This window comes from Momordica charantia, assembly GCF_013281855.1.
Source record: "Momordica charantia cultivar OHB3-1 chromosome 5 unlocalized genomic scaffold, Mcharantia_2.0 BLBB01000005.1, whole genome shotgun sequence".
Lineage (NCBI taxonomy): Eukaryota > Viridiplantae > Streptophyta > Magnoliopsida > Cucurbitales > Cucurbitaceae > Momordica > Momordica charantia.
In genome coordinates, this window is record NW_028275163.1 from 1,257,307 (window position 1) to 1,282,610 (window position 25,304).

Below are 25,304 nucleotides of genomic sequence, written 5' to 3' on the forward strand. Positions count from 1 at the left end.
TATATGTAATAACATTGTAAACAATTTTATGATATTTGAATTTAGCAACTAGGGTAAATAAATAAAAAAGCTTCCCTGCCCTCGAAATTCTATGATACTTTTTGAAATATAGCCTTTATCCCAAAATTCCCTATTTAAGTTGATTTCAAAAAAAAAAAAAAAAGGTTGATTTATGGGCCCAATTGATTTGGTGGACTAAACGAAAAGTGGGCTTTGAATAAAGCCAGTGAGGCCCAAGTATCAGCACAAGTACATATTTAAATCATTCGGCCACTCCCGTGTCCTTCCCAAAACCCTAGCTGCGCTGCTCGGAAGCCGCTGAAGAAGAAAATGGTGTCTGGTTCTGGAATCTGCGCCAAGCGCGTCGTCGTCGACGCAAGGCACCACATGCTCGGGAGGCTGGCTTCGATCGTGGCCAAGGAGCTTCTCAATGGTCAGAAGGTAGTCATTGTCCGATGCGAAGAAATTTGCATCTCCGGAGGCTTGGTTCGCCAGAAGATGAAGTACATGAGGTTCTTGAGGAAGCGTATGAACACCAAACCCTCCCATGGCCCCATTCACTTCCGCGCCCCTGCCAAGATCCTTTGGCGAACAATCCGTGGGTAATGTCTCTTCTTAGATTGGGAAGAAAATGCGTTTTCTCTCGTCTTCGTATTTCTTCAACGCCCTTCTGGAATCGATATCTATAGCAGTGATATAGTTGTGTTAAATTTATGCCATGGTATCGGGAATCATGTGTAGCTTAGCTTGTGGTTTCTTTGTTGTTTTCGAGTAATTTGTTTGATTTACACTATTATTTCTGTGCATTTACCTAGCTACTGCTGCTGAGATTGGGAAGAATTGTGTTTTGGATTGGTTTCATATTGCTCTTATAATTAGGTCTTGAACCAATAATGATAGTAGCAACATCAATGTGTTAAATTTTATTCTTTAATGTGTTGTAGTTTTTTTTTTTACGAGTGATCTGTTTATTCTACACTGCATTGCCTAAATGCGGAAATCAAGTTCATGGTTTACCATGTTATGCTGGAAAACTATTGGTTTATAATGCTCCTATAGTGAAGGAAACTAGTCCAGTTTTCTGCTTTGCTTCCAGATTAGGGTTTAGGGTTCACCTATGTATCTGTTTTTTTATCCCAGATGGGTATAGTCTATGTGGGTCAACAACTTATTTGGTTACTGTTTTTTTTTTCTTTAGAATGATCCCGCACAAGACTAAGCGTGGAGCTGCTGCTCTTGCTCGTTTGAAGGCATATGAAGGTGTTCCTCCTCCCTATGACAAGATGAAGAGAATGGTCATTCCTGACGCTCTCAAGTGAGTTTTATGGCGAGATTGATCTTTTTTTACAAGATGTACATTATTTTGCCCCACTATATTATTAATTTGAATGTAAAATATTAGCTATGAGTTTGAATTTATGTTTAAAAAGTGAAAAACAAAACAAAACAAATCTAAGTAATAGGCCAAGTTTTTTTGACATGGAAAGCTGAAAACCAAATTATCATCAATCGGCTTATAGCCTTATAGAAATTTATACATATTTATGTTCTTCTGTATATTGAAACGTTATGTACCATGTGAAAATTAGGGTTTTGAGGCTTCAAGCTGGACACAAGTACTGCTTGTTGGGTAGACTCTCATCAGAAGTGGGATGGAACCACTATGACACTATCAAGGTACGCCATTGAAATTGCCTGAATAATGGTCTTATTCCCCCATTCCGCATGGTTTCTATTCATAAGCCTATTGCTATTTTTTCAAAGGCACCCACTCACTCAATGTTATTCAATCTCACCCATTTACGAATTTTCGTTTTTGGTTATTTATGATTCTCCTTTTTCTGGTGAAGTAGATAGATGATCCTTTTTGGTCAGCATTTATCCACAGTGAATTATGATTGTTTTGTTTTTGTTCCCTCAGGAGCTTGAAAGGAAGAGGAAGGAGAGGGCTCAAGCCGCATACGAGAAGAAGAAGCAGTTAACAAAGTTGAGGGTCAAAGCCGAGAAGGTTGCGGACGAGAAGCTCGGTCCCCAGTTGGAAGTAATAGCCCCAATTAAATACTAGTTTGTTTCGAGTTTGTTATGAACGAATGCTCTAATGTTATGGGAGAATCGAGTTGCAGGTGAATTTGCATTTCATTTTAGTACCGTTTTGTTGTCTATTGATGATGATGATGTTGGTCACCTTTTTTCTTCGGATTTTGAAATTAGTTAAATTTTGTGGAATCGGTTATTATTCCTCTCTATTCGAATAGATCACATACTCATAATTTTTATGTCATATTAATGTCGTGTTGATATCATGGTATTAAATATAATTGTCTTTTATAGTTTCAGTTTGAAAATAATATTTAATAGTAATGTTAAAACATACTATAACTTTTGATTTAAGATAGAAATTATAACGATGGGGTTGCAGCCTAATTCAAAATTAAAAAAAAATGTGGCCTCACTTACTTTGCCAGAACATTACCATCAGTATTATTTTTTGAATTAGTATGTAAGTTGTATTATTTTAAAAAAATAGTTTGATTTTTTGAATCCTTAACATCACATTTCTATATAAAATGGTTTATAGTGTAACAATTTATTATTTAATTTTTACTGACAATTGATGCTTACTTAAGTGATATTACAAAATGTGATAAATTACTCGAATAAGATAGATTAAATTTAATAAAAAAAGCTTTAACCACCAGACTCAAATTGACCCAAAGTATGAGAATATATGTATAAAAATAAGTATTAAGCAAGTAAAAAAAACACATGGATCAAGGGGTACCAAAAATAAATCAACATTCAAAAACAAAAAAAATTTAACCATTAGACTCGACTTGACCAGAAAAAATTGCTTTCAATCACTTTTTCGAAATAAATTTCTCACTGCTTCAAAAAAGTACATCTAAATTGTAACCAAACCATAGCCCAAAATGTTCACGTTAGTGAATATAGAAAATAATGAAAAGAAAGTTTTGGTAATCATACTAGTATTCTTCAAAAAGATGAAAAATGAAACTAATGCTTTTTCTTAAGAAATCGTAAATGGAACTTTAATGATAATGGGTGCAATCAACAAATAACACAACAATAATTGGTATACGTCCTTATTAGAGTGCTATCATCGACGACTTTCACGCAACTCAAACTCTTACTTTCAAGGGTCTTTTTTTTTCTTATAATAAGGCTCACCCCCGACGTTTACGTTTTTTGACTTCCCTAAAATCTAATATTTGAAAGATGATAAACACTCACCCCTTGTTTTGGTCAGAATGAGTCTCCGAGACATTGGTTTCTGCTTCTGGGTGATTAAACGAAACTCAATTAGTTTTTGCTGGACGAGAAATAAAGAACATAATAAAAATTGGCATGAATTCAAATTCCTCCCAACTTGTACCAAAAAAAATGGCAAAAAATGTCAGTTGATACAGAATATGTAACTCTAAAATGACTAATATTTTTTTTAACAAATTTTTTTCAAAAAGAACTAAAATAAGCTTATAATAGTACAAATTTAAGAACACAGCATAATTTTAAAAATAAACTTAATATCATAAGTTAGATCAATGAATTAGTTGACTAACAATATGATGAATCTTAATTACAATTATTGAGAAAATAAATCACCATAATATTATTTCTAAGAAAAGGATCATAGTATCAATATTTAAATGAAATTAATACCACGTTTAGAAATAGAAAAAAATAAAAACAAAATTTGTTATTATGTCTTCAAGGACTTTGAAATTTCCACCAATGGCCGAGACTTTTGGTGTTAATTCCCATGTTTTTTCGAGTCTCATTTGGTTTCGAGAGCCTCCCCGTCCCCGCTCCGGATATTGTTTTCATTCTGTGTTCTTATTTCTAAAGCATACAATACACACGAGAAAAAATTGGAAAATTCCAAAACAGAATTGTTGGAAGAAGCTTCCTCTCCTCTACTTGATGTTATGCGTTGGGACACTGAGATAAAATTTCGTGTTCTTGAAATCGTCCAGAAGTGGGTTGTAACCATCCTTCAATCTCGTCTTTGATGGCAATCCAAACTCTTCCATAAATGACGAAGTATCAAGCTGCCACCAAAAAGTTCATCAATGCCAACACCAAACTGACGATTAAGTCTTTAAATTATCATGATTTTTAACTTGTGAAGAAATCGTTAATAACAATTATATACTTCAGCCTCTGTTTAGTATCTGAGGTTATTTATCCCTCATCATCTGAGTGAGCAAGTTAACAAGAATCAAGCGGCATTTTTCTCAAGAGCAAACTGCAGTTTTTACAATTAACACATTAGAGATTTGTGCAACTTACGATTATTGTTCGCCGCTTTTTCCCCGTCTTTGGCGTTTTATCTCCATGCAGTTTCAGCCACCCAGAACAATAATGGTCGATCTGTTCCAGTAATACAAAGTCTGTGGGGAAAAAGATGTCAGCATCACCCTGCAGATCGAACAAAATATTATTACCTCTTCCCTGTGAAAATGGCAACATTCGATGGCAAAAGAAAAAGGTAACAGCCGAAATGAACCCTTTAAATTATACGATAAGAATAAGGGATTTTTTTTCTTTTTAACTGGGGAGCCGAAGCTTTACTGTCCTATACCTAAGGGCACCCGCGCCCGCCCCAAGGTCTAGATCTAGGAGATATCAAAGATTTTTTGTATTAAACTTACTGGAAGGTTCGAACTTGAGAACTCTAAGCTACCAGTATGACTAAGAGACCCCAAGCCCTTGCCAACCGGACTGCCTTCGAAGAATAAAAGATTATTAAGATAGGCAAGTTAGAAAACTGAATCCAATTTGAAGCTTCTGGACTCGGGCTGTAGTAGCATACCTTTGCATCTAGATAGCTTTCATAGTCTGAGCTGGTTCCATCTGCCTGCATGTTGAAACATAAACAACTGAAACTACAATGATTCTATATACTGGTTTTGTTGTTTTAAAACATAAAGGCTATCGTCCTGAAGATACCAGGCTGCAGGATTTTCAATCCTCGCAACTAGAAGAAAGAACATACCTTGGTTGAAACTAGTGGTGCTCTTTCACCAGGTATCCTCACATCAGGTAAATAACTAAAGTCCGAAGCGATTAATGACATCTTTGGTAGCACATGATGCAACACTTCAAGTAGTTTCTGCAAAACCAGTACGGCACTAGGGTTGGTGAAATCTTGGGGGAGAGAGGAGGGGGGCGGGATCATGAAGTGGTTTCTCACCAAGCATCCAGTTGGTAGCCAGCATCTTCTAGGTTTTGGAAAAGCTTTAGACCAAATGCCTTTTGCCTTTGATAATACACTGCTTTCGGCATGGTCATTTTCATTGAAATTCACAATCTCTGCACAACGCTTAATAAGAGGGTCTTGCAATGGCTTGTATAATTCTACAAGTGACTCCCTGCTGTCATGGAGAGGCAGGATCAGCAACGACTTGAAGAAATCGTCACATGTAAAAGTAAGCTAAACAGCTTGCTAGGGATAGCTTTAAGGCACATTTGTAATTGTCATCTGTTACCAAGTCACATCACAGAAGCTTATATACAATGTCTGTCGATGGCTCTGACTGTAAAGTTTTAAAAACAGAGCCAGGTACCAAGATGCTTTAACCATGACCAAAATTGAGACCGGTTCTTTTTCTTTTTTTCTCCTCCAAACTACCGAGAATTATAAGAGCGAGGCAGCGACGCAAAATTATTAAAGGATAAGGACATGTGTGGGAGTGATTTTGACATATCTTATAACTCAAGGAAACAGTTGTACAACCTATAGAACAGATCATGTTCAAGTAAGGTCGTGGAGTGATTTTGACATATTTGGAATTACTTTTGTCATTTTCTAAAATTTCTAGTATGTCATTGCCAAAATTACTATTTTACATGAAAGTTCATGCCAATTACCAAATGCAAAAGTTACTTCCATGTTTGACAATAAAATTCAAGTAATTTTAGAAAACGACAGAGATAATTTTGACTATGCCAAAATGACCTCCTAAGAGTTTCGACTTTAGGATAATAACTTCAAATTTTTAAGGTGAACTTCTGGATGAAGCCCACTGATGTTGCTTTAGAAACGAGAATATGCAGATCGCTGAAAATGACAATGGACCAGTAATTGAAGTGAAAGGGTGTCGATAAAACACCTTTCATTCATGAAGTATTCAACCACGTCACTTGTAGTGAATAAGTGAACCAATAGTCAAATAAGAGGTCACCTCTTTTAGAAAAATGCATCAAGAAGTAAACCGGGCAGGCATGAAAAATGTTGTATACCTATTGAGTTGCTTCTCTACCCATACTTCCATCCATGAGGAAACTTGATTTTCTGAGTAAATAAGATCATGAGGTAGATTGTCAAGTACCTGTTAGATTGAATAATTAAATTGGTCGGTAAGCATATAATTGAGTCAAAATCTACAGAAAGTTGAAAACCTCTTAAAGATGACAAAATACACACGACAGTCTTTTCCCCAATTGTGAGCACTCATGCTGACTGTCCCGATCAACACTTATTCAGTGGAGTTTTTTTTTTTTTTGAAAGAATGTGAACTACTTCAAGATATACGAGCGCAAAAGATGAGAGATACCTCAAGCATTATTACCCAGCATGGTTGCTCCTGCACGTCCCCTATTATAAGAGAGCAATGGATAACATTACAACTATATTGTAGAATCATAAACGCAGAGGGCATGTTTGATCTCATTCTCAACTTATAGTGGGGGGGGGGGGGGGGGGGGGGGGGTCTTTGAGGGTGGTGCTGGTGTTGTCAGGATGAAAAATATAGTCCTCCGTCATACTGATAGTCAGTTCGGCATTAGTTTCTGAGCTTGCAAAGATTATGTTTGTGTTTACAGCCTACAAGTGGAATTTTCACCCATTCAACACATCCAACGTTATGCTTACCCCACAAACCAATGTGTCATTGACAGCACTTAGAGATGAATAAAAACCCCGAGGTAAAATCATCAAACAACCTAAATTTATGAGATAGAACACTTGAAAACAATGGTGAAAAAGTAGAGGGAAAAGTAGGAACATACCCCATCCACTCGGGTCAACAGCATCACGACACTCTACTCTGAATTTTGATTGGTGACTACGAACCTCTCCAACAGTTTGCCTTTGTATGTCCGCTAATGAGGGACTTATTTCCACTGAGCTACAGTTGTATATGTAGTTTTCACGTGAGACAGGAGGAAGAAAAATTGAAGCAAGGGGAGAGAGGAGAACCTCAGATGAGACAAAGTTATGAATATACTTTTATATATATATATATAATTTTTTCTTATATGAGTGTCTGGACAACTTGCATGTACCTCGACTATTCTCATGGGATAACCGTCTAACCCTACAACATTTGACTACTAAAAGTAATTCGTAAGATATTAAATCCAAGATAGGTGTCCACCATAGTTTGAAATTGTTTTCTCTAATCTCTTTACTATTTACATTGACCTTCATTAACCACTATCCATGATGGTTAATATATTTATATTATTTGACAAAATGAAACTTTAAAGTTTATCTCTTGCTTAGACTAAAAACTTCATTCACCATCTAATTGTGAAATTCTCGATGATTTCTTACAAAATAATCAATGTATAGGTTTATGAATAACAAGACAAAGTGACAAAAACAACCTATCAACTTATAATATACATTTCATTTTATTTGAACTTCATAGAATAATTTAATACAAAACATACATTATTATGGAAAAATGACAGTTAATAAATTTAAGAGTGAAGACGTATAAGATTTATTAAAATGATAAAGACATGAAAAAGTGTTCAACCTCGTATATTTTTAAGATTCAAATAACAAATAAAATAGCATTTTCCCTTGTGTTTTATCTTTTCACTATCCTAATTCACTAGTCATGATATTTATTAAGGTTGTCATATATTAAGGTTAAAAAAATAATTAAAAAAAAAACTCACATTATGGAATGTATACTTTTCAAACAATTCTAGGTTAATATAATATGTTCTCTAAAAAAGAATAGAGATTTATATTTTACAAACAATAGCTTTACTATGAAATATATGATCATATAGTTAATTCTAAAATAATATTAATTGATTTATTAACATATATGTTATAAATTTTGTATTATTATTATTTTACAATATTATATATTTTATAATATATTGCATTTAACATTTTTTAGTTTAACCAAGATGAAATGAATTTATAATATGATAGAATATATTTATCAAAGCTTTTATCCTTTTTAATGAAATTCTACATTTTAGAGTTTCAAATTCAGGACTGAAAACATAAAAATATTGTTTTCAGAATTTCCACCGTTTGGATCACAGAATCCAAAAACAGTTTTTGAATACGAGTCTACCAGAAAACATGAATTCATTGAATCCATCTGATTCAATGAATCTGAAAACAAAAAATGGAATTTGGATTGTATACCAAATCTATAAGTTCCCTCTCTAAAAAGCCTTCTGTATTTACAAAAAATAATTGTTAAAAATAGTTCGTTGGCTAATCTTGCCTCTATTAGGAGCACGTGTCATAGATGTGCCATAAAGATATTAGTCTATAACTATATAGATATGCCAGCTTAATGGCATTGGAAGGTTTTACTCATTTCAAGGTTGAGAAAAAGTACTGCAAAAGCACATACGTATAAGTCATATTCTTGTAAACTCTTGGAGGTGCATTCAACATTATGTAATCCATTATCCCCTTTGCACAAGTTCCTGAACCACCACCAATTTCATATATCTGTGGACACAAAAATCACACACACACACAATCAAGTTGGCATTGCAATTGCATAATTAGATATTCAGAGCATATAACTATTTCAACTTCTTGAAGGCTCCTATTTAAAAAGAAGGCTGTAACAAATTAATCTGTTACAATGCTCAGAAGGCCATCAGTTTATTTGCATTGAACAAATGGAAGAACTTGAAGAGAAACATAGAATACTGTTGAACTTCTTGATTTTGTTCATTTTGTGTCTTCCACATAGTGTTCTCTTCATAGGATCTTTCAAATGACTCTTTGTATTAATACCAACAGGAGGGCATATTTGTAAACCTAAAGACTTTGGTTAGGAGATGCCTTATGCCCTCGCACACTATTGGTTCTATACATCTTTTGCATTAATTCAAAAAAATTTCTCCTAACCCAATAAAAGAAAAAAAGTTATAGCATAGTGTTGCTGCGGGGGAATATCCATGTAGTAGGAGTATAAATATTGATTTCTAAAATTCAAATCTAAAATTAGTAAACAATTAGCAGGAACGGTTTATAACTATATGCCTCCTACAATACTCGCATATCTGCCAAAGAGAGAAAAATACAATTCTCAAGCTACTAGTGGTGGTTCCTATCAAATAAAAAGACTTCCTGACTGGAGCCTTTCAGGGTAAAAATCAGTCATTCTCAACTTCCTAACTATGGTTGTATGAAAAAGATTGCCAATAATTCAATTTTCTATTTTGACACAGAAAGCTTTGAGCATTTCTGTGTGGGACCGGATACATCAACCAGCCACCACAAAAAGTATTAGTTCTTTAGCACTCAAGATAAACAGGAGATGGGAAGACAAGATATCCTCCAAAAGCCAAAGTCAACGAGGTTACAAAATAAAAACCCTCCACTTCGCTAGGATAAAAAAAATGCCACGGCAACAAAAAAAATGTAACAAAAAGATCGTGGAATGGCTATGCATTTACACTAAAAGATCAAGAAAGATAGGAATCTTACTTTCAGAGGAATAGAAAGATTGGCAGTACGCATGATTGCTTCAGCAATCCCATGGGCGTACCAAGGCTACAAGGAAAGAAAATTGCAAAATCAAAGGCAATGAAAGCTGACAGGGCAAAATAGACAAACAAAGGCAAACATAAATGTTATAGCCACAAACTTGTTTGATCAAGTAAGCCAGGTTTCATAGTTACTGAGAAGGGAAGTTTTGATTCTACTCTCACCAAGGTAGGCAAAAAGTTAACAAAGAATATTCATGAATAATTTTATTCATGCTAGTTTTATCCCATTTCTCAAGAATTACATGGAGAGGGGCATGCCCAATATCAGAACCATTGAACCCTAGGAACAAAATTGTCCAAATTGGTGCTAATATTACACATAATGTCCTATGAAGAAGTTAATTAACTTTCATCACGAATCCATAGCAATCAGTTATATCTTACAACAGAATTTGATAGACAGTTTTCACTTTTTGAATATTTTACTAATGTAAAAAGAACCCCGCCCAAATCTTTAGCTTGCAGAGTAATTATGCCACTGGCCCGCTAACCATTTCTAATCTTCTTCCAGAAAACATGAATAAAAAGGTTTTGTATCCATTTTTAAACCTTGCACTACACATGGCCAAATTGAATCATTAACCATATGGATAAACTCCATGAAAGAGAGAGAGAGATGGAAAGGAGAGACGCTCTTCAATGACTTCAACAGAATAAAAGAGTATTTACAAAATATTCAGACGAGAAACTCCATCTAGAAGCTAAGTACAGAACAACACAACTCGTCAATTATTTCCTCACCCCTAAGCCCTCCACAAAAGATATGAAAATTTCTTCCCAAGCATAACAACCAAACTACAGACTTTCTGAAGTCATGCATCACTCTGTGAGTGTGTGTGTGTGTGAGAGAGAGAGAGAGAGAGAGTGAGAGGAATTAATTGCCTTAAAAAGTTCCACTGGAGTAAACCATGAAATGTCACTCTGCTTGTAGATTTTATCCAAATATCTCATATAAGCTTTCCTGCCTAAATCATACACGCACTTCAGTACATGAGCAAAACATCACGGCAATGATATGGGTACTGCATTATGCTTCTTAAGAAACTGCCATGTTGATTGACAAGAGTATGACACATGGCATTCAAAAGACAGGAAAAATATTCCAATTGCTGGGGAAAAAAATAGATTTAGTAGAAAAGTATGCAATAGAGAAACCTACGAAAAAGGACAATGTCAGCATAGATTAGACAAAATACTAGGAAAAGCACTTTTTGGAGAAGTCTTGGAGAAGGACAACTTCCGAAATATAAAATCAATATAACATACAAGATCGTTGCCAGATAACCCCCGTACATCATGATTCACATAAGTAATATTGAAAATTAGTTTCAACATTGAAAAAAAAATTGTTAAAAAGAAGAAAAAATGATAAAGAAGTGTATGGCTCCATGTACGAGGTTTTCAGACTCCTTTCATTGAGCTTCTGCAAGCAGCTCATTCTAGCTGCCCTTGAGTACCTCCGAACTATTATAGCAAAATAATGACAACACAATCATACCGACGCCTATAATTCATGCCGAATGCTCGTGAGTATCTCCTAAATATAAAATCTGAAACGATGACATACCTTCAAGCTGATTGAACTTAATGCTGCGCTCCAGAACTCCCACTGACCGTGACCGCTGAGCGAAGTATCCGTGATTTGGATCATACAATGCGGAATGTATGAAATCGCGAACCTGACGAGAGTTACTCATCGAAATCCATAACTCCGAAATGCGAAATGTGAGGCAAAAAATAAATTAACAAAAAAAAAAAACCGATATATGCTTACAAGAATCGGCTCGTCACCAACAATGTGAGTAGAGAAAAGACATTGAGATAGAACGGCGCACGATCGTTGACATGAAATCACTGCAACGAAAAACTAAAGTATTGGAGACGGAATTGCAGAATATGTGGGAAAAGAGAGAATTCGTGTACCTCTGAAAGAGTGGAAGAGCAGAGAAAAACTTCTGCAAGAGGACATCAGTGACGCCATAGCCAGGATGTTAAGCGATTGAAGGAAATTGACAGTGGAATTCGCTGAACTAAGGGTTGAGGTTCTGAAGGGGCAGCCATTAACCCTCGCGCCAAATTAATTTCACCTTTTGGTTAAATTTTTTATTTCATTTTTTCTTTTACGGGCCTTTGGGCTTTTGATTTTCTTTGTGGGGAGTGGGGGACCTGCCTAAACCGGTCGGAAATTTTCTATTTAGATTCTCGATCGCGCGAGGATGGTAGAAATTTTTTTCCCATCACCCAAATGAGGGCCGGACAGATAATAAGGGATGTTCATAGGCAAGGCGAATGGGGCGATAAATTTTTCCCCATTTCTTTTTTATTTTTAAATTATTTTTCAATAAATATTTTTTTCTTAAAGAAATTTTTATTTAATTGTTTAATTTGTAAGGTCTAATTCTCTCGAATATGTATATTAGGTGGGTGGCTAAAGAATAATACATGATTTTTTTGGTGCATATATGTAATAAAGAAGATAATATAATTATTTTATTGTGTGTGTATATACATAAATATTAAAAACAATGACACATGGCAGTGAACGAGAAACTTTAACATTTTACTTATCATAGGATGAACCTCATTTAACTTATCATAGGCCAACTTTAACCTTCTCTACCAAAAAAAAGTATAATTGGATAATATTATTAACATAAATAATTAAATTGAAACTTTTTAAACAATAATATTGTAAAATATATATTTAACTTTAATTTAAAAAATTCGAAATATTGAGTTATATTAAATTCCTTTTAGTTTTGTTATTTATTAATTACTACATTAGTTTATTTGGCAAATTTGTCATCATATTGCATGTGCCAAGTATTATTTGAATAGCACAATCATCTTGGCCAAAGATGTCATGCCCATATAAATAAGAGATGGATAAATGAGTTTCTTAGGTGGTTAGGTTTGATTAATTAAAATCAATACTTGACTTCAAAAAAAGTATAATAATAATAAAATCAATACTATATATATTATTTATTTATTTATTTATATTTTTTTAAAAGGATCAATACTAGATTTATAATAGTTGGTTCGTGAGTTATTTTATAAAAAATTGTAGCCAACTTTAATTGAGAGATAATGTCAAATGGTTGAATCATAATATTATGTATGAATTTAAAGTTTTATTGTTGTTAAGATGGTTTAAAAATATATAATGTCTGTGTAACTTTAACATTCACCCATAGAAAAAAAGGTATATTGAAGAATGTTAAGAAAACAAAACATACATTTAGCCTTTATTTAAAACTCTAACTATAATATTAAATTAAATTCCTTTTAATTTCATTGTTTATTTATTGTCAAATTAGTCTATTTGGCAAATTTGTCATTTTCTTGCATGTGCTATATATTATTTGAGAGGTACTCATCTCCAATAATATATTGTATCATGAGTAACGAGTTTAAAAATTAGGTGGCTAGATTGAATGAATTAAAATAAATAAATGCTAAAATATTATTATTAGTTTGTGAGTTATTTTATCAAAATGTGTATAATTAGTTGACCTTGTTTGCATTTATTTTAAATTTTTGTTCATAACCATGTGAATTAAAGACTTTATATACTGAAAAGTCTAGACAATTAGTTAAAACTTCTTAAAATGTAAATACCAAAAATAGACACAATACCAAAAGTAGACGGGTCAAATTTGCAAACTAACTTGAATTCATTAAGTTTGATATATATATTATCAACGATATTTTTATTGCTTCTCAGCCTCGTCCTTTCAACTTGCACGTCTGTTTATTTGGCAAATTTGTCATTTCTCGACACATGGTACGTATTATTCGAGAAGCCAACCATTTTCACCAAAGATCTCATAGCCTGACAAACAAGAAATTTTCCTTTGAAAGATAGAGAGGAGTTTTAAAATGATAGAGCTTCATTTGCTTATGCATAATATTATACTTGAAACCATTTAACTTTTGGTTTTGATGGTACTATTTGCCTACACAAGAAACATAGCCATGTGGAAGAAATGGGCTTTTAAAAGCAATGAAATATTTAAAAAGGAAATTGACAATCATGATTGAACAAGTGTCACCACTCTCTCTTTTCTTCACCTATAAATGGATGCAAAAAGCCACTTTCTTAGCCATAGAACATGGAAGCAAACCTTAAACATAAAAAAGACAACAATAATAAATTGAAACCAAACCAACTGCAATAAATAATTCATACAGAAAATTAGGTTTAGTCCCGAAATTTAAAAAATTATATCTAATAGAACACTAAATTTTGAAAAGTATTCTTCCAGAGAGTTTCAAACTCTCTTTAAATGTCGTGTCTGATAGATTCAAATATACCTTTTTTTTATTGTCTCATAAATCTATGAACTATTTGTTACGTATTAGTTATGATATTGAAAAATTAGAGATTCGTTAGATTTTTTAGTTCAAGGATTATAGGGATCAAACTTATTCCAGATCATGTGAATGAGATTTAATTCAATTTAAAGTTTTTATTTAAAAGTCGACACCACGTTGAAATGTCAAAATTTCAAGTACGCTAAAAACTCATATTTTTCACATAAATGGTATATACTGTGACTTCTTATAAATAATAGAGGCAAGAGGTCATTACTTATTTTACTTTATTTTTCAGTTCAATGATAGGGGGAAATTTGAACTATCGAACTTTTGCTTGATGATATATAACTTAGTCAATTATGTTATGTCCAAGTTGGTGACTTATTTTAATTATGTTATCTTATCATTCGTGTGAATTTAAAATAAGTTGTTACAAATAAAATATGATCAATGTGTTAAAAGCGGTTTTAACTTTTTATACAATAAGCAAACATTTAAAAACTAGCGATGTCTTTTTTTGCTTTAATAATCAACTAATCAAGTATGGTATTATCATGTATAAATACATAGGTAAAAGAAACGTATATAAGTCAACACGAGCATAATTTAACTAGTTAAAGCACTGTATAGAAAGATATGGATGTACGTACAATAGTGGTAGATATATTATGTTTTATATGTAGACCTAATAAATAAATAACTTTTAAATTAAATTATTAGCCTACCCCTAAATAAGTTGAACACCGAGCATCGTGCTTATTTTAATATTTTAATTTTTAAATACTAATTAAGTACCTTTTCAAAATATTTTTAGAAATAAAAAAAAACACACTTTTGTTTATGCGACCAAATAACACGTTTCAAACTATTTTTAGAACTAAAAAATCAAACACACACTTTTGTTTATGCAGCCAAATAACACGATAAGCTTAGAGTTGGGTGTGTATTTGACATATTTTTGTAAAATGTATTTTTGTATTTATTAAAATAATAGTTTTTTTTTTCAAACACATTAAAAGAGTAGTTAAAGTGATCATTCAAAACGTTTTTTTTGTACAAGAAATTTAAGGATACGGGAAATGAACTTCCAACCTAAAGAATACACGTCAATTACGGGTAAGTTATGCGCAGCTCATGCATTCAAAGTGTATTTTAACGGCTATTTATTTGTCTTTTAAATTTTCCAAATCAGTTTTGATTATCCAAACATTTTAAAAAGTATTGAAAGACACTTATTTTCATCCCTTAAAAATTTTAATTGAATACTATCAATTTTTTAAACAAACGCTTTAAAAAACATGTCAAACAAGCACTAAATTACGAGTTTAATTACTAAATTTTAATAAGCGAAGTTATTCAATCTATGAAATACCTTTAAAAGTTTTAATCAAATTATTACACTTCAGAACCATGATTTTATTCCTGAAGTCCATCCATCGTGTTATTAACACTACAACGAAATGGATTTTCTATTAAACAAAAATTAATTGATTCTGTACATCGTAATATGAAATATGACAAAAATAAAATAAATAAATAAATAAATAAAAAGCCAGAGTCCAAACATCCCAAGCCATGTCTGATTTGATTCCAGCAGTTTAGAAACACAATGGTCTGATAAGATTCATTGATTTGTCCACTTTGCCCCCAATATTTTGTCTTATTTTTCTTATATAATTTCTATAATGTCTTTTAATTAATCCAAATAAAGTAAGCTTTGAGAGTGGTGTTTTAATTGAGTTGAAGGAATGTGGGGCTGTGAATTTGTGATATATGTATCATTATTGGCCTTTTGGGTGTGGCCTTTAGTGAGTTGACTTTAGTTTTATTTTGTCTTTTTTGGAGGAGAAAGTGGGAAGAAAAAAAAATATATATGTCAAATTAAATCTTCATATAAACTATCCGAAATGTCTCATTCAATTAACGAAAACATAAATAAAAATATTATTTTAACATTATCGATTTTTATAATAAATATTTAAAAAATAATTACAACGAATATTTATTCAAACAAATTGATTTTCACATTCAATTTTTATTTTATTAATTGAAAAATTTAGAGAAGAAGTTGGCAGCCAACATATATCAATTAATTGACGATTTATGGCAAAAACCAAGTTAAATTTAACCTTGTAGATGTCCAGATCTCAAATAATTATAGTCCACACATTTTTAAAATATTTAATTCAAATAATACATATATACAATACATTAATAAAAAGCATTATGTAGCACATTAAAGTTGTATGCATCGGCAAGAAATGGAAAAGTATATATATATATATAATAAAAATGATTTAATATTTTTATTTAATTTTTAATTTTTAATTTTTTTTGGTTCCCTATGAGGATGAGCTAAGGTATGGCTAGTTGTCAACCATGTGGTGGTTATTAATAAAATAACAAAACAGATTAAACCATTTTTGCTTTGGACAGCCATAAATAAAAATAACCAAAATCCAGATAAGCTACAAAATTCTCCATTTCGTCACCCAAGGAAAGGAAAAACTGTTATAAATATATTTTGTAAATTCAGAGAATTTGCTATCCTGGTTATGGGTAGCGTGTCCATGCATCCAAACATGCCTAATCTTTTTGAGAAATTGAAATAATGCCACTTATAAAAGAGGTTATTTATAGTAATTTCTATGTATTTTCCGGCACCAAACATTATAGGATCAGACGATTGTCTCTTGAGATTAGTCGAGAAGTACGTAAACTGGCTCGGATACTCACGGATATCAAAAAAACTAAAAAATAAAACCTTTGCAAAAAAAAAATAGACTATTCATAAAATAAAATTAATGTTTAAGGGGAGAACCAAGAAAATAAAATTTCATCTATTGTTTGGAGATCTCTCGTGGAAAAAAAAAAGGTTTTTCAAAAAGTAAAAAATTTGTTTAAACAAGCGTAAAAATAACATATGGATATTATTTACCATATTTTGATATTTGAATTATTACGTCTATTTTATTTTATAGTCTTTAATTTTGATCTTAATCATTCGACACATTTTTTTTTATCTATTTTGACACAAAATTCCATTCACATAAATATAGAATTCATATACTATTTCAAAAGATTACATCACAAATACAAGATAGATTCCAACATGAGTCTAGCTCAATTGGTTGAGAAATTTCGATCAAAAGCTCGTGTGCTTAAACTCCCACCTTCACATATTGTTAAATAACAAAAATATAGATGAGATAGATACGTCGTAGCCTACTTATATGGCCATTCTCATACATTACTTAAACACACGTGGGTAAATGTGACGTTATGTTTTTTTTTTAATCAAATATAGTACAACAATTTAGCTACATAAACAATATCAGATAAAAAACACTTTTGATCCAAATACTTTGATTAATATAATGATTTAATCTCTAAACGTTAACCTATAATGATTTAGTCTCTATAGTTTCGAGTCGGTAACACAATTTAGTCTTCCCTAAACTCGAGCATATAACAATTTAGTATTTGCTATTTAAAAGATTGTAACAATTGAATCTCTATTCTGATCAAGAATCTCATGTCACTTTTTACTACTTGTCATTTGTAATTTATGAATACATTTAGCCCATCATCAATTTTTTTTCTTTTTGTATACAAGTGGAGGTGAGATTCGAGCTCACTATCTTTTTAATCGAAAATAGATGTCGTAATCAATCAAACTATGTTCAAGCAATCCCTCGTTAATTTATCGATCTACGTACATAAAAAATTTCATTCGATCTTAACAACACTAAATGGCCTAAAAGTGTCTTTAACCGATAAAGAAACAAGAGAGATATTTAATATATTACATAAATTTAAACTCACATACCTTTTGACATTAAACTTGTGAGTGATAAATGATAATACAAGAAAAGTACCTAGGTTTCAGAAGTGCTTTTACATGTCAAAGAAAAAAAAAGTGCTTTTACTTTTTTTTTTTAAGCAATAAATGCCAAAGTATTTGAGTAAAAGTAGCAATTGATTGCATCCATCATGTTTCTGTTCAAAAGCACTGCTCCACCTTGCAGCCTATTGCTTTCAAGTTGAGGGGAGGTCTTGTCAAGAAAGACAATCCAACCCAACCACCATACTTGGAAATTTGGAACACATTTTTGTTTCAAACCCTCTCTCTTTTTCACTTATTTACATCACTATCACCACACACACAAAAAAAAAAAAAAAAAACAATTTATTGGCTTTATTCTATAGTGTTTATTCAATTAGTCCGAGCGACACTTAGAAAAATATTGGTCTAGCCATATATAGAAGTAGTGGACTAGAAACCCGGCATTGTATTGGATAACAGCTCCCAAATCGTAATAAATGTGGGCAAGGACGATCGGAGTTATATTTAAGTTGAAATTGCCTTAAAATTTATGAAATTTGAAAATTTATTTAAAAAAACGAAGAAATGATAGTAGCACATTATTGTTTTTATAGGTCTTGTTATATTCAATGTGAATAGTTTAGATAATATGTTCAAAGCGACCCTTGACTGGACAATACAAGCTATAAGAATGACGTAGAAAGCAACCCCTATTTCGAGGGTGGATGCACCTTTTTCTTGTGATAGGTAGAGATCTAGAGCATTCTTTTATGTAGGAGGTGTGGGTCTATCTACAAGTTTGAAATTCTCCCACCTATTGTTGAGAAATAAAATAATATAAAAAACACTTAGAATAAATACTTGGTGTTTCTCCTCCGAGCATTGTTTTTTAGATTGTGTGTTGATGTCGAAATTCTAACCCATTGAGTGGATGAGTCGACAGGTAAGGGAGCGAGATATCTAAATGAAGGTCTGTAAATAGAGAGTAGACACTCTGATGTTAAAGTGAGTATTGATTCGAGTCATTAACTCACAAGACGAGTAATCAATGTATATATATATATATATCACATGCCTGATGGAATGTCTCTATAATATAGGAGTGAGTTGGTGGGTCCCGTTTATTGGATTGTTATAACATTATCATGATGTGTGATGCATTGTTGGAAAGACGGTTGAGTAGTTGTGATATAGCTCATCATTGGCTGAGCTATAATTAAAGCTAAGGTACTCTATGACTGAACTATCATTTTTGTCTGATGTATTACTCTTCGTAAAATGAGTCTGAAGCTTCATACCTTAGTTTATTATCAGCTCATCATATTAGCCCACGTGTCACGTCGTTTTTCATCATTTAACAATGTGTTTGGGAGTGTATTTGAAACAAATACTTTTAGTATATATATACTACACATATACATGTTTTAGTACAATAAATTATGATACGAGAGTTTGAACCTCAAATATCTTTAAAAAGAAAAAAAAAAGAGTTTGAACCTCAAATGAATAGGTACCAACTATGACAAAACTATATTCATGTCGGTAGTAAAAATATATTTAATAACTAATTATTTTGTTGTTTGGTTATACACTTTTAGGAGTATTTCTAAATACTTATCTAACAAACTTGTATTTAAGAAAAAAATTAATAGATTAAAATGGTCTCATAGTCCTCTCACAATACCCAAATAATTCAAATCATACCACCACATCTGACAACCATTTATTTTTAATTTTGTAAAACATATATAGGTGCTTATCGGTCAGAATTAATCTCATGCCGACTGCTATTAAAATTTTGACAAATAAGAAAAAGAAATATAGAAAAAATAACATATTTTTTTAAAAAATAAATAGCTGTTAAAATTTCAGGAAAATTTATTTGCTCGTAATACATGCAATTAAAAACTATATATATTTTTTAGTTTCCAACAATTTTATTATTATTATTATTTTTACATAATCCAAAGAACCGTTTTAATGAACTTAAATTCTGGAAAAAAAAATGGTGGGTACTAAATAAATCCAATCATAAAAGGCGAAGACTAAATTTAAAATTCAACATTTCATTTGTTAACATCGCTATCAGCTTCCTCTCTCTGCTAAGAAAATGGCGAGACCCACCAGCTGGCCGCCCTGCTTTGGCTGGCCTCCCATTTTTTTGGACTAACTCTGTTCCCCTTATCCATCCATAAATTAAAATAAATTCACCTCTTTCAGTTTCATCATCCCCCTTTCGTTCTACACTCCAATTGAAAAAAAAAAGAACGCCAATTACCAATCGAGAGGTCCATCCTCCATTAATGGCGGCGAAAGCTTCAAATTCCTCATGTGGGTCGAACGAAGAAGACAATGAAAAATTTAATGATTTTAATTTTGATTTTGATCAGTGTAAAAAATCAAATGGGTAAGTTTCTGCGGACGCCATGGACGATGGGTTTAAGTTCTAGAGAGAGAAACAGGGGAAAGAAGAGAGAGGGTCTGTGTCTGAGGTTGGAAAGTGCTTAGATTTACGATGATGTTTTTTGTCGGAATCACTTTGAGCAGAAAAAGAAAAGAAAAGAAGAAAAAGAAAATCGAGTTCTTCGGCAGAGGCAGAGAGTTGTTTATTTATGGGATTCTGTTCACTTTGCTTAAATTGAAAAAAGATTAAAGAATTTTGACGGAAAAGAAAAGAAAAAGAGAAAAAAAAAGAGTTCTAAAAATCAATCACATGGCAAGTAGACTGCAGGTTGCCGTTTCTGATTTAGCCTTTTACCCACGCTCATACAGAACTCTCACTGACAGAGACAGAAGAGAGAGAGAGAGAAAGAGGGGAGAGAAAGTTGGGACAGAGACACACTACGCAGAAACATCGCTGTCCAAGTTCTTCCTTGACCCGTTTGCGGGGCTCCGGACCCGACCCGATTGGCCGTTTTCGTTTTATCCGGTGGATATTTTTCTTTCACTTCTTTGCTCTCTCACAATTGTTATTTTTTCCCTTGTTTTTCACTCGCCGGAGCAAAATGCTCTCTGGGTTTTCGCAGGAAGCGGCCGGAATGTACTCGGCCATTCCGGCGCTCCCGATCGACGGCGGCGTCGGCGTCGGCGTTGGCCACGGCAAGTTTCAGGGTTCTCTCGACGGAACGAATCTCCCCGGCGACGCTTGCCTGGTTCTCACGTCGGATCCGAAGCCCCGCCTCCGCTGGACGGCGGAGCTCCACGAGCGATTCGTCGACGCCGTCACTCAACTCGGCGGCCCCGACAGTGAGTATTATTATTACTTTTATTTATTTAACTCCTAATTGCTTTTCTTCCTTGCAATCCGGCTCTGTGTCTCTGCAATGTTGAATGTGGTCTATTGGGGTTTTTTTCCCCTTTTTTCTTGCAATGTGTAACTATGGAAACTCTGGGTTCTTGTTTCTCTGCATATATGGCTGTGTTGAGATTTTTGTGCCGTGGATTTTATAAGCAATTCCTCTCCATTTTCCATTGTTTATTGTAGTTTTTGACATGTTGGTTCCTTTTTACTGTAATGAAAAGTTTTCTTCAACAGCTGAAGTTGGATAATCAGTTTGCCTCATGGATTTGGGAACCTCCCTCTCTTTCCAACTTCTTCTCAAAGAAATTGACCATTGAGTAGAAGAACAGTAAGGGAGATTTTAGTGATTTTTTCTTTTCTTTTGCTGTGCTTTTGGCTCATAAGAAATTATGCACTCGATTCTGGCTCGACGATGGAGGAGGTGTTGTTACACTACCATCTGGAGACAAAGGGAAGAGCTCATTTCTCTCTGTCTTGTGTAACATTTGGCTTGAGAGAAATAGGAACATTTTCAAAGAACTTTATAACTATATTTTGTCTACTATCCTCGACTCGACAAACCGTGTCCCTTTATGTGTCTATGACCAAGAAGTTGTATAACTTTAGTTTTTGGTTTTTATTCTTTTTTTCGGCTCCTTTTGAGGGGTTTTTTTTTCTTTTTTTGTGGGTGTTTGTCCATTTGTTTCTTTCATTTAAGTTAGGTTTCCATTTTTCTTTTAAAATAAGCTCTCCTAGAAGTAGTGTGTGTCAAAAAAAAATAAAAATAAGTGTGGTTGCGAGATTCCTCTGCAAGATTACACTTCTCAGAGGCAAAACGCCAAGCTACTCCTTCAAATCCTGTCATCTCTAAGTTTTCAATCGCCATTAACGCATTAATCCATGGAAGTTCGATTTTTCCTTCAATCATTCGGTACCAACTCAAACAAGTTTGAGATCAACAGTTAGATCAGTATGCGATGATGACAACTTCTCTAAATTCTTCATTTTGGCCTATGGCAGTATGTGTAATTCTAACCTCTTATCTTCCTGTAAATTGCTGTCCTATTTAGTGCTTCTAAACTTCACAACTGTATAACCTTTCTACACAAGGCTAAGACCAGAACTTTAGTAAGAAAATGAATTCGGCTTCGTTCTGTTTGGAAAACGGTTGTGTTGCCCAATAGGAAGGATCTTATCGATATATTGGACAAGTTTTATGTTTTAATAGATGCTAGAGAGCTATATCATGGAGTTGATAGTGTTTTAGTAGAGTTTTAGGATGTTTTGGATCTATGGCCTCCTCTTGGAGAGGAGTGCCCTTTCTAAAGAGTTCTACAATTCTTTCCCTTGTCTTATTTTTGCTAAGTGGAGGGCATTTTGGCTTTGGCTTGGGGTGTTTTCTTTTCTTTTGTACGTTATATTTCATTATATTCATGAATTTTTTTCCTATGACTAGAGAACAAGTATATATTTACCATGTGAATGCTAAAGAGAAGTACATGATTTTTTCTTCGTGACATCTATTAAATCACAAATCAACTCAAAAGCTTAAGTTGATGGGTTATGGTAAATTTAATCGTTTCTAGATGGGGTTCGAACACTGGATCTCCTTTTTTGATACCATGTTAAATCATCAATTAACCTAAAAGTTTAAGCTGATTTTGTTAAATCACCCGTGATTATGGTAAATTCTAATATTCATATCTTATTTACTTGAGTCATTTTGACTGGGACTGATTCTTTGGTTCGGGACTCGAGTCGCTGTTGTATACCTTCAATCGTCAATAATCTTAGTTAAGCCTGCCAACTTCACAATAGATGTTTGGGACAGATTTTCCTTATTAATTGTAATTCCATAATACTTAAAATGCATTGATGACCACAGTCATGATTTTGGTTTCTCTGCTCATTGCAGAGGCAACCCCAAAGACTATTATGAGAACAATGGGAGTAAAAGGCCTCACCCTTTATCACTTAAAATCACACCTCCAGGTTTGTTCTTATCACCATCACATTATTCTATTTTCTGACTGAGCCCGACACGCAATTTTACCACGCTTCTCTCTATTGATAAATTTTCATGAAATCCTTTCTCATCTAAAACTTAACAGTCGTTTTTTGCCTTTTATTTGGGGGGGAGGGGGAGTGAGAATAAAGGTCATGTTCATGAACTTTCTCCTCATATTTGGTGTTTGTCCAGAATTCGTCTCATCGGAAAGTTCTTCCATTGTAGATATTTACACCATATGTTTTCTTGATGCCTTGTGCTGGCAGAAATATCGGCTTGGAAAGCAATCGTTCAAGGAATCGACCGAGAACTCTAAGGATGGTACAAACTTCCTCTTAGTACTTGGCAGTTTCCTTTGTTCTATTGCATACTTACTGCATTTCATGGAATGAAACATCAAATAGTTCAAATTGTGGGACATGCTTGCCCTTTTTATTTAGAGAATGACATATCGACTCCCCCGAAACACCGGTTTTCACATATAATTAGTGGGTGTTGTTTGAATTTTTACTAATGCTTCTTGGAGGTAAGTCCTTGCACCCAAGAAAAAAGTTTAAATGACTCGTCGGTATGGGCTTTCAGCTTCTTGCATTGCAGAAAGTCAAGAAACGAGTTCCTCTTCGTCCCCATCGTCCAGAATAATGACACAGGATCTGAATGAGTAGGTTCAAGTTTTTCTTTTGATCTTATGGCATTCCATGCTTATCTGTCTCTCTTCCCTTGAGTGTGTTTTTATATTTTTGAACAGTGGTTTCCAAGTCACGGAGGCTTTACGGGTGCAAATGGAGGTTCAAAGAAGGCTACACGAACAACTGGAGGTTAGAAAGCTCCCCACGCTGCTAAATTCTTCCAACCTGAGACTGTTGCCATAAATCTTGAGAAAACTCACTCTTTTCCGTTTTCAACTCCATGTTTTTACTGTATGCAGGTGCAGCGTCATCTCCAACTTCGCATCGAAGCACAGGGAAAATACCTGCAGTCGATACTCGAGCGGGCTTGTCAAGCATTGAGCGATCAGGCTGCCGCGTCAGCCGGGCTCGAAGCTGCCAGGGAAGAGCTCTCAGATCTGGCTATCAAAGTCTCCAATGACACTAAAGACATGGCACCATTGGAGACTCAAAAAGTGCTTCCCTTTTCAGAACTTGCTGCTGCTCTAGAAAACCGAAAAGCTCCAACTGTTATGGCTCGAATCGGCGACTGCTCCATGGATAGCTGCCTGACATCGGCTGGAAGCCCGGTTTCCCCAATCAGAGTAGGTACAACTGCCACCGCAATGAAGAGACCAAGACCCGTATTTGGAGATTCAATGGCTCTCGAGGGCAATGCGCGTCATGAAGTCGAGTGGATGATGAGTAATATTGGATGAAACTCAGGACTTTCCCTTTCTAAAAAGTCCAGCCTTTTCTTCTGATCAACTTTCTTTTTCTTGATTTCTCTATGTAGCTCATCTAAATGTTCACATCTTTAATGAAGAATTATGTACAATCTGTTTTGTGGTTTGTTGTATATTCTTTGTAAACAGACCCTTTTTTGGTTGTTGGAGTTTCTTTGTTCTCCACCCTTTATTTGACATTCTTCTCAGTTTGTTTATTAGAGAGTGATCTTAGTTTGCTTTTGGGAATGGGAAACTTTCATATGGATGTTCCCTTTGTATATTTCAGTCTCAAAGGAAACAAAGTGCTAATTGGCCAACTTTTGAAATTATGCCAAATCAGCATTGTTTTATTTGGGTGCTTGGGGAAACATCAACCTTTCCTCTTTCTACTCTTTAACTTTTGATTCATTCCAGTCTCTCGGTACTTTTAAAATGTAATTTGATCATTGTATTTTTTGAGTCTTTATTTGTAGAAACTTAACACAAATTTTACGTACAATAAAAATCCTTTAATACAAGTAATGATTATATTTCAAAAAATTTAGCCTGAAAGTATCACATTGAAATTATGAGAGAAATAAATAGATAAAAATAGCAACTTTTAGAAAAGAAAAAAATTGACAAAAATAATAATTTTTTAAAAAATGGACTAAATTATACTCTTCGAAAGTACATTTACTAGTACACCAAAATAAATAATAGATATTTT

At 33.5% G+C, this 25,304-nt stretch overlaps 3 protein-coding genes across 6 annotated transcripts; 2 read left to right on the top strand and 1 right to left on the bottom strand.

The window, feature by feature from the left end:
* The first annotated feature begins 275 nt into the window (after positions 1–275).
* LOC111016129 (large ribosomal subunit protein uL13w) lies at positions 276–2,281 on the top strand. Its single transcript, XM_022291426.2, has 4 exons — positions 276–602; positions 1,199–1,315; positions 1,590–1,677; positions 1,922–2,281. Exons 1-4 carry the CDS (start codon positions 331–333, stop codon positions 2,063–2,065), a joined length of 621 nt encoding a protein of 206 aa, XP_022147118.1. The 5' UTR covers positions 276–330; the 3' UTR covers positions 2,066–2,281.
* Positions 2,282–3,555: 1,274 nt separating this feature from the next.
* LOC111016089 (NADH dehydrogenase ubiquinone complex I, assembly factor-like protein (DUF185)) lies at positions 3,556–11,981 on the bottom strand. 4 transcript variants are annotated; one of them, XR_015791015.1, is made up of 15 exons: positions 11,710–11,981; positions 11,561–11,640; positions 11,354–11,465; positions 10,669–10,751; positions 9,725–9,790; positions 8,634–8,734; positions 7,033–7,151; positions 6,579–6,619; positions 6,265–6,353; positions 5,216–5,396; positions 5,018–5,134; positions 4,835–4,879; positions 4,674–4,743; positions 4,312–4,440; positions 4,059–4,070 (listed from the first exon to the last, which is right to left on the bottom strand). XR_015791015.1 is itself a non-coding variant. In XM_088124552.1 (14 exons), exons 1-14 carry the CDS (start codon positions 11,765–11,767, stop codon positions 3,936–3,938), a joined length of 1,356 nt encoding a protein of 451 aa, XP_087980678.1. In that variant the 5' UTR covers positions 11,768–11,966; the 3' UTR covers positions 3,556–3,935. The 4 variants fall into 4 exon arrangements, 2 of the variants coding, with proteins under 2 accessions (XP_087980678.1, XP_087980679.1); XR_015791014.1 differs by having other exon boundaries at positions 4,674–4,747; positions 11,710–11,980; XM_088124552.1 differs by lacking the exon at positions 4,674–4,743 and having other exon boundaries at positions 3,556–4,070; positions 11,710–11,966.
* Positions 11,982–20,029: 8,048 nt separating this feature from the next.
* LOC111016140 (Homeodomain-like superfamily protein) lies at positions 20,030–24,813 on the top strand. Its single transcript, XM_022291445.2, has 7 exons — positions 20,030–20,861; positions 20,959–21,178; positions 23,128–23,204; positions 23,487–23,541; positions 23,803–23,881; positions 23,969–24,038; positions 24,149–24,813. The coding sequence occupies exons 1-7, from the start codon at positions 20,646–20,648 to the stop codon at positions 24,584–24,586; spliced, it is 1,155 nt and encodes a 384-aa protein (XP_022147137.1). The 5' UTR covers positions 20,030–20,645; the 3' UTR covers positions 24,587–24,813.
* Positions 24,814–25,304: the final 491 nt, after the last annotated feature.

Coding starts and splice junctions, on each gene's coding strand:
- LOC111016089 (XM_088124552.1), bottom strand. CDS start 11,767: ATGGCGTCACTGATGTCCTCTTGCAGAAGTTTTTCTCTGCTCTTCCAC. Junction 7,152..8,633: donor TACAAGAATATGACTTATAC/GTATGTGCTTTT, acceptor ATACAACTGTAG/CTCAGTGGAAATAAGTCCCT. Junction 6,354..6,578: donor GCTGGGTAATAATGCTTGAG/GTATCTCTCATC, acceptor TCAATCTAACAG/GTACTTGACAATCTACCTCA.
- LOC111016140 (XM_022291445.2), top strand. CDS start 20,646: ATGGCAAGTAGACTGCAGGTTGCCGTTTCTGATTTAGCCTTTTACCCA. Junction 23,542..23,802: donor GACCGAGAACTCTAAGGATG/GTACAAACTTCC, acceptor ATGGGCTTTCAG/CTTCTTGCATTGCAGAAAGT. Junction 24,039..24,148: donor GGCTACACGAACAACTGGAG/GTTAGAAAGCTC, acceptor TACTGTATGCAG/GTGCAGCGTCATCTCCAACT.
- LOC111016129 (XM_022291426.2), top strand. CDS start 331: ATGGTGTCTGGTTCTGGAATCTGCGCCAAGCGCGTCGTCGTCGACGCA. Junction 603..1,198: donor CTTTGGCGAACAATCCGTGG/GTAATGTCTCTT, acceptor TTTTTTCTTTAG/AATGATCCCGCACAAGACTA. Junction 1,678..1,921: donor ACCACTATGACACTATCAAG/GTACGCCATTGA, acceptor TTGTTCCCTCAG/GAGCTTGAAAGGAAGAGGAA.